General features: G+C 56.0%; 1 protein-coding gene across 1 annotated transcript in view; it reads right to left on the reverse strand.

Moving 5' to 3' along the window:
• LOC101571960 (aldehyde oxidase 4) overlaps positions 1-8,677 on the reverse strand; it is a 47,044-nt gene that overhangs the window by 12,898 nt on the left and 25,469 nt on the right. Inside the window, exons 18-26 of the mRNA XM_004628601.2 lie at positions 8,368-8,482; positions 7,763-7,885; positions 7,469-7,565; positions 4,205-4,329; positions 3,065-3,198; positions 2,308-2,395; positions 1,948-2,034; positions 1,605-1,796; positions 616-843 (exon numbers count right to left, since the gene is read on the reverse strand). Of these exons, the coding sequence (XP_004628658.2) occupies positions 616-843; positions 1,605-1,796; positions 1,948-2,034; positions 2,308-2,395; positions 3,065-3,198; positions 4,205-4,329; positions 7,469-7,565; positions 7,763-7,885; positions 8,368-8,482 (1,189 nt within the window). The remainder of the gene's footprint in view (positions 1-615; positions 844-1,604; positions 1,797-1,947; positions 2,035-2,307; positions 2,396-3,064; positions 3,199-4,204; positions 4,330-7,468; positions 7,566-7,762; positions 7,886-8,367; positions 8,483-8,677) is intronic.

Consider the following 8,677-nt stretch of genomic DNA (forward strand, 5'->3'; position numbering starts at 1 on the left):
CCACGTGCGCGGCATTGCCTTGCCTTTGCAAATGTGTGCTTCCCACGTGCGCGGCATTGCCTTGCCTTTGCAAATGTGTGCTTCCCACGTGCGCGCACCGTCCAAGGAGCTTCCGCTCTGCAGCGCAGTCAGCTAACGTCGCGGCGCACGAGCAGCGCGTGCGGCGGGAGCGGAGAGCCCGGGTCTGGGCTCCCCCGCCTGCGGCGCCCACTCTCCCCCGCTCCCGGCCCTCACTGCGGACTGACTTCTCCCCACCCCGTGAGTTTGGCTCTGGAGCCATTTCAGGGGTCAAGTGGGGGAGAAACGCAAATACAAGACTCGGAGCCCGAGAGCAGCCGCGTGCTGGGGAAAGCTGTGCGCAGCCCCCGGTCGCTGAGGCCGCACAGGCTCGGCTAGCCGGGACCTGCGCTCTGTCCTCAGAGGCCCTGCCGCTGTCACCGGGACTGGACCCGGGAGAAGGCGCTCCTGCCCCTCCCGCCGCTCAGGGACGCGGGGCTCGGCCGCACGCGTGTCCCCGCGGCGGCGTCCTCCAGAGCCGGACCTCGTGCTGCCGTGCCCTGGCCGCAGCCTGTGTCTCTGCGGCGGCTCTACCCGCGGGCGGCACCTGGGCCTCACCTGGTGGTAGTAGGCGACGGGGAAGCCGATGGTGTACTTCATGGGCACCGCAGCGATCCCCCTCTTCCTCCAGCGGCTCTGCCTGTTGAAGTCCTCAGCAGCCCGCTTCCGCGCGGGGAAGGACGCCTGCTCCAGACACTCCTTCCAGCACCTGCGCAGGGCCTCGGGGTGGAACGTCTGCTTGTAGGCCGTCTGGCTCAACCTCTTGTACATGTTTATTTCTCTCACCTGAAAGCCGAGAAAAGGCAGGGGCTCTCAAAGACCTGATCCATCGGGAAGCAGGCGTGATGCAGGGAGACCCTTCTCAGCAGAGAAGCAGGGGTACAGAAAGCCACAGTGAGGTAGGTACAAGGTACACGTGCAAAACTGGCACTGGTAACAAGAGCAGCAGTTAGGTCTCTTGAGCGCTCTGTGTGCTTCTGGCTCTGGACTCTGGGCTTCTCTCAGGTTGCCCGAGGACCTGAGCTCTGGTCGGCATGGTCAACCTGTCCAGGGCAGTGGGGAGACAGCGCTCCTGGCTGGAACGCCTTATCCTGCATGGCACAGCCTTGCTCCTACCTGCGTGGCAGCCTTGCGGCAGCACTCACACCAGCACACCCCGGTGCCCTCCTGGGCCCTGGTGCCTTCACTGGGCGCTGGATCAGCTCTGGTGGTTTAGGCCTTGCCATATTTCTGCTGTGCCTGGGACCCCAGACACCCTTGCTGTGGACTGACTGGCCTTGGTGCTGGGGGCTCAGACCTCAACTCAAGCACCCGCCAAGGACCCCAGAACATGGCAGCCAGGTCACCAGAGACAAGAGCGCTCCAGAGCAGAGCCACAACCCCCCAGAGAGGTAAGAAATATGTCACCATCTTCAGCCCCCCAGCATGGCCTACTCCCCATGGCAGCCTAAGCAGCCACCAGGGGCACTGCTTTCTCTGAGCCCACAATGGGTTCCCAGTGACATTGGCTGGGGCTGTGACATTTTCTCCAGGGCCTGAGTGTTTACCTCTTCGGGGAGCAGGCCACAGTGAGAGGCCACTGCAGTCATGTAAGCTTCCACCACCACGGTGGCCTGAGGGAAGCCGAAGCCCCGGAAGGCCGTGTTGGATGGTAGGTTTGTTCTGCAAGCTCTTCCCCGGCACCGGAAGTTAGGGATGTGATACGCGTTTTCCGATTTCAGCACTATGAACTCCAGCACCTGCACAGAAGCAAAGCAATACAGCTTCACTGCGTACAAACAGGCCAGATTTTGTTTCTAGCCTAAATCCTTCACAGCCATTGGCTGTTCTGTAAGTAGAGTAGGCACAGCTGCCCAGTGGGTGGTGTGGGAGGAAAGGTTTCTCGCTTACCAGCTGGGACTCATCTGGAGTGCAGCCACCATTGATGTAGAACTGGACATCCGAAGCTTTGATCAGCCCGTTCTTCATGAACCCAACCTGCGGAGGGAGAACAGGTGGCAACTTTGTTCACAGCCCTCCCTGTCCCACCACACGCCGGACCACTGTCTGAAGCCACATTCGGCCTGTGCCTGTGGCTGACATGACAGTCCCTGTGGGCACATCACTGGTGGTGCCCCAGTTGCAGGGAGTTTTAGGCTGTACTCAGGTGTCTTTTTGAGGGGCAAGGGACCCAGCAGCTGTCTCCACTGGGGGTTGTCAACACAGCACAAGGCCCAGGCATCCACCGGGGGGCACTCGGCTGGCACGCACCTTGTATTTTCCAAGGAGTGGGTGGCGACCAGCAGTAATCAGCATGTCCTCTCCACGCTCCAGGACTAGCCGGATGGGGCGGCCAGTTCTGCAGGAAATGTGCTCGTGAGTGGGAGCCGCCATGAAGTGCCAGAAACATGGGGTGAGGCAGGGGCCAAGGTGTTTCAGCTGAGGGGCAACAACTCCACGGGTAGCCCCAAAGCTTGCACAGTGACAGCGTGGGGGGCACTGAAATTAACAGCTCACTTTTGGCTCTGTCACGCCCACATTTCCTGTGGGAAACCAAACGAATGATTTCCCCCTTCTGTCTTGTTTATTCTGCTTGGGAAGTTATGGGCTCACTGGGCAATGAAGTGTGGAGTTACAGACAGGGTTTGGTTTTATGAATTCACTTTGAGGTAGGAAAAGAGACACCCACGTGCCACCAGTAGGTGCGGGGCAGAAAGCGTGACCCCAGCCAGCCCTTCACGCTCAGACTCTGCTTCTGCTGCCAAATCTGTTCCAGGGACTCTGGTCCCCATGGACATCCAGCTGGTGCACCAGCTGCACATGGGCTTCCTGCACTAGAAGTGACCGAGTCCCACTCCACAAGCTGTGCCTGGGGCCTGTTACGCTCCTGGGGGCAGGAGGGAACTCTAGAAGCCACTGGTTCTGTGAGAGGTAGAGGCAGAGGCAGTCCGAGTGCGCGCTGCTGGGCAGGCGGTGTGCGTGAGGTGGCACGGCCTGCTGCCAGGCCCGTGGGCACCGCGACTCTTACTTGTTGGCAGCTACAGCGGCTACGGCTCCCAGCAGTGCGGGCTTGGTCACCTTGCCCCCAAAGGCTCCTCCAGCCCTCCGCATGTGGCAGGCGACCCTGTTCCTCGGGACATCTAGAGCTGCAGCCACGAACTCCTGCAAGGGGAGCCCCAAGGAGGCCTGAGTACAGTCTGGTGGCTGAGTGGCTCCACCCCACGCCGCCCCTCCACTCGCAGGAACAGGACCCAGCACCCGTCGCACCGCTGCCCACAGCTGCACAAGAGCCTCCAGGATCTGCTCTGAGAGCACCCTGGCAGCCCCAGAGAAGCTTTGCCCCCTCGACCTGCCTCCTCCCAGCCCTGGGTGCAAATCTACTTCCTGCCCCTGTCGATTTGCCTGTTTTGGACATTTGAAGGAAAGGAATCACGGCAGGTGATCTTTGGTGCTGGCTCTCTCCAGTGTAATCTTTCCAAGGTCGCTTCTGTTGTGGTGTGCATGCTATTGTTCACGGTTAGGTAATAGTCCACTGTGTGGCTGTGCCAGCCTCCCTTGTCTGTTCTTCGGTCCGTGGACGTGGGCTGTCTCCACCCGTGACTCTTCGCAGTGCAGCTGTGTGACACTGTGCGAGGCCTTGGTGTGGACAGCCTTCCTGTCTCTTGGTGGAGACAGCTGAGGAGCTGCTGAGTTCCTGTTTGCCCTCGGTGCCCGCTGAGGGGCCAGAGGCCGCTGCTTTCCCCAGGCCGTGCCACCTTCCTGCCCTCAGCCGGGTCTGGAGGCCCAGTTTCGCTCTGTCTTTTTTCCACCTGGCTGTCATCTCTTGGGTTCCTGCCACTCTACGTGCATGAAGTGATAGCCCTTCACTCTTTTCTGCCCTCACTGGGTCTTTGGAGAGTTTGGTTCTGCTCTTTAGGTGGACAGGATAGACCCAGGCCCTGTATCCTGGTGGCCCTGCAGGTGGGGCTGCTGGATTATACCCAGGTGGTCTTGGCGCAGGCCTCTCTGTAGTGCCCAGAGCCGCCCGACATGTGCCCTTCCCAGAGCGAGCAGTAGTTGCAGGGGCAGGGGTTGGCCCCACGCTCCAGCACAGTGACACTGCTCTCAGGTCACTGAAGACTGTGCCCACCCTGCGTATCCTCACCGTGCTGCCTCTGAAGCCTGTTACCTGCACGTGGGTGGGAAACTGGGTGCCCAGGTGCAGCACCATCTCCTTGTCCTCCTCCCTCGGAATGGCCAGGACGGTCTGCGTCTCCATGTAGAAGTGCTCCTGGCCCTCCACATGCACCTCACCTGGGGGGCAGCATCGGCTCAGTGGCCCTGGGGGCACTTCCGGCCCTGCTGGCCTCACACTGCCCAGACTGCGGAGGGCGTGGCCCTCACTTAAACACTGCAGGACAGCGCTCTTGCTTTTAGCTAGCTGGAGGACCTCCCAGAGCAAGCAGGCTGCTCTCTGCCAAAGCCAAAGTCAAAGAATTATTTCTTGGGATAGCAGAAAATGACCACACTGATACCTTACCCTCTCAAAAACACGTTTCATTTAGTCTAAGCTCTAATTAATTAATGAATTTTCACTACTGGAGAGTGAACCCAAGGCTTTGCACTGAGCTGTGTCTCCAATCTTTTTTTTTTTTTTTTTGGGGTGGGTGGGTACTGGGGATTGAATTCAGGACCCTGCACTTGCCAGAAAAGCACTTATTCTACTGAGCTCTCTCCCTGGGCCCTATTTTTTAATTCTGAGACAAGTTCTCACTAAGTGGCCCAGCCAGTCCTCCTGCCTTAGCCTCCTTAGTAGCTAGGATTGCATGCTTGTGCTATTAATTTCTTTAACTTAAATTTTATTTTTAAACAGGAGAAAAGTTTTGATTTCATTTCACTGCTTCCAAAAATGAAAAGAAAACCCTGAGGCCTGAAAATTTCTATGCTGTTTTAACAAAGGTTACTACGTTTTTGGAGCCGTGATAGATACAGAGTTTTGAGCTTTTGGAGCGGTTAAGTGAGGAGAGAAGGCGGGCATGTGGCTTAGCTGAGCAAGGTTTCTTACTCAGATTCCTCTCAGAGCTCTCTGGGCTGGCGGCTGTCTAGAGGTGTCTCTTACCCTGCCCTTCCGGGCTTGGGAGCAGGAGCACCTCCAGGGGGAGAACCATCCCTCTATCTATCTATCTATCTATCTATCTATCTATCTATCTATCTATCTATATCTAGGTATCTATCTACATACGTATAGATCTATATTTTGGTACCTGAGATTAAATCAGGGCCTTTCACTTAACTACATCCCTAATGTTTTTTGTTTTTTATTTAGAGACAGAGTCTTGCTAGGTCACTAAGTTGCCCAGGCTGAGTTCAAACTTGCAGTCCTGCGGCCTCCACCTCCCAAGATGCTGGGGTGACAGGTGAGCACCCTCACACCCAGCTCCTTTTGGTTAAAGGGTAGCATGGTAGCCTTTTCCTGTGACTGCTACTTCTCAGTTGCCTTGAGGTCAAAATAATCCTTATGCTAGAGTGGCATATTTTGAAACCCAAATTTATTTACTTAACAATTATATAATCTTTATGATTTGCTAGATAATTTTCTAAAGTTTAGCACTTTACAGTTTAACCCCTACACCAAATCCGAGGAGGCACTCTGTCACCCACACCAGGCCAGGTGGGGGAGCTGGGGCCAGGGAGGGATGAGTTGGTAGCCAAGGCCACACAGAGGCTCAGTGGCAGTGCCAGGAGGCTCCAGGCCTGGGCCACCAGACCTCAAGATCCACACTCTCAGCTACCACACTGCACCCCTTCTACATGGTGGGTGCCCCAAGCCACCTAGTCATTGCTGCTCAGACTCCCTGCATGATTCCAACTTGTGCCAACGGTATGAACCCCATGGCTGCCAGCATTCTAATGGCAAAGACCCCAGATGACACTGTGTCAATCTGCTGCCCTTTAGGTAAGAATAAAAGTGAAAAGTGTTCCCCATCAGCAGACTAATCAAAGAAATCAAGCAAAACTACAAGGATCCACTGCATACCTGCTGTGGTTTGTACCTAGGGCGCCTTCCTGCCCTCATGCACAGCTTGGTGAGGCCCTGGGGGACTGGAGCAGGCAGGTGTGACATGCACTCAGAGCAAAACGTGATGCTGGGAGGCGGTGGCCCTACCAGTGTCTCCCTCCTCCCCCTCGATCTCGCTGCTTCCTGTCTGCGCTGCCATGGACTGCTTCCCTTCCACCACACTGCCCTACCTTTGAATGTGGACTGAACCATGGTCTGAAACCTCTACAGGCTGTGAGCTAAGATTACCCTTCCCTCTTTATAGTTCTGGGTGTTGGGAATTATGTCTCAGCCATAATAAAGTAAGACAACCTGAGATAAAACTAAATGGCTAGCAATATCAACGGAACTCCCTTGATCACCAGTCATACTAGGGAGTGCATTCATATAAACTTTATTATTACTTAAAAATATTTGGTATAGGGCTGGTGAGATAGCTCAGTGGACTAAGTTCCTGCTTAGGCAAGCTCAGGGATGAGGGTGTGATCCCTGGCACCAGATGCCACACGGGCTCTGCCACCTGGCACGCTGGGCTGGCCACTGAGACTGTGTGTGGTGGCAGGTACCTATAATCCCAGCGCTGGGGAGGCTGAAAACAGGAGGATCACTAAGAGTCTGAGCTTCATCGTGAGACTCTGTACCAAATACAGTAAAAAATTTTTGGTAGGGGGTGGGGAGATAGCTCAATTGAATAAGCACTTGCCTGGTAAGCACAAGGACCTGAGTTCAATCCTTGGCTCCACCAAATAAAAAGAAAAAAAAGAAAAAAAAAAAAAGAAAAAAATTGGTATAGATTACTCAAGTTAAGCATATAAATATGCTAATATTCAGCAATTCACCCTTGGGTATATTTCAGTAGAAAGAACTGCTACATTCACTAAAGGACAAGCATCATGGTGCTTATCGAAACTTTATTCAGAATAGTACCAAAGCAGCAACAACTGAAACTCACCTCAGCAGAAAGCAGAGGTAAAAACTATGGCATTTGAGTACAGTGGGTACCGCTGAATAATGAGAGGGCTGCAGGTCTGGGGGACGCTGCACATGGACAGCCCTCCCACATGTGCTGTCACAACACAGGCCTGGGAGGCTGCACCCCAGCGTCACCATGGAGATGAACCCACCCACCTGCAGCAGGAATTCAGAGACTGCTCTGCAGGGGGCGGCCTGGCTGGGGCAGAGCTCTTGGTGTGAAGACCTCCCGTGTCTTGGTGTGGGTAGGACCACGCCGGTTTCTCTGGCTGCAGAAGCCCGCCTAGCAGCGCACCTGTGCTCTTCAGCTGTTCTTTGATGACCACGCTAGGCTGCTAGAATGCTGCCCCAGGGTGTCACTGGAGCCCAGAGCAGGTGGCCTTTACCGGAAGCGTTCCTCCCATACCCAGGAGCTACGCTCACCTTCAATGATCTGGTCCACGTGTTTAAAGGCTTGGTCCACATTTCCTTGCTCAATTTTCCTCTCAGGAGAAAGAAACGAATTGTGCTCTAGGGCTTGCTGCAGAGGGGGAGGGTTTGGCAGGGAGGGCCTCAGGGTCCTGTCACAGTGCAGGCTGCCTGAGTCCTGCTCTGAGATGCTTGGTGGCCCTGAGTGGAGCACAGCCGAACTGCTCATCCCCGCCCCGCCCACAGCCGAGCTGCTCACCCCGCCCCGCCCACAGCACCCCAGCGCACAGGCTGCCAGGCACTGGCTACCTCGATCGTGATGATCCTGGGCTCCAGGTCCTCATACTCGATCTTCACTTTCTTGGCTGCCTCTCTGGCATGAGCGTAGGTGTCAGCAGCCACGGTGCACACGATCTGACCCACGCAGATCACCTGGGGAAGCCACAGGCTGCTGACAGGCTGAACATAGACCCTGTCAAGGAGGGACTCTCCCACTCATGCACGGTGAACAACTGGGTTCTGTGGCCAAAGGAACTTAATTTTCTGCCCGTGAGAATGGATTTAAAGTAGGCCTGAGTGGACCGGGGGCAGGAAGGCCGGGTGTGGAGCTTAGTCGTGGTGTAAGGACCTCCTCTGTCCCCCTGCTCCACACCCAGGAGCATGTGAGATGCAGACACGTCCGCCATCCCTCAGGGTCCTGTGTGCTCCACTGTGCCCACAGCTGTCATGTGTCTAGAATCTTGCTCAGAGGCCTTAGGGCTTCAACAGAGGCCACGAGGACCCATGACTCAGGAGCGGCTGGAGGACTGTGTGTGGGGTCCCTGGATCCCAGCAAGACTTTGTGCTGTGAAGCGCTAGGCCACTGCTGCAGTTCTCACACTCCCAGCAGCTCAGACAGTGAGCCGGGCACACACCTCACTCTGGGCGTACAAAATCTCTCCTTTGTGGTTGTTTTCGCCTGGAACATCCTCTGCTGTTATCACTGAAACCACTCCTGGGAGTGCCAGGGCTTCTGCAGTGTTGATGGATCTGGGAGGGAAAACCCGAGATGTGGAGGAGGCAGTTGGAAGTGAGCTGGGGGACCACGTGAGTGACTCCCCCAGGCCCACAACTGCAGGGGGTCACATGAGTGACTCTCCCAGGCCCACAACTGTAGGGGGCCATGTGAGTGACTCTCCCAGGCCCACAACTGCAGGGAGACCACGTGACTCTCCCAGGCCCACA

The sequence above is a fragment of the Octodon degus genome, unplaced genomic scaffold (genome assembly GCF_000260255.1).
Source record: "Octodon degus isolate 3935 unplaced genomic scaffold, OctDeg1.0 scaffold00025, whole genome shotgun sequence".
Classification (NCBI taxonomy): Eukaryota; Metazoa; Chordata; class Mammalia; order Rodentia; family Octodontidae; genus Octodon; species Octodon degus.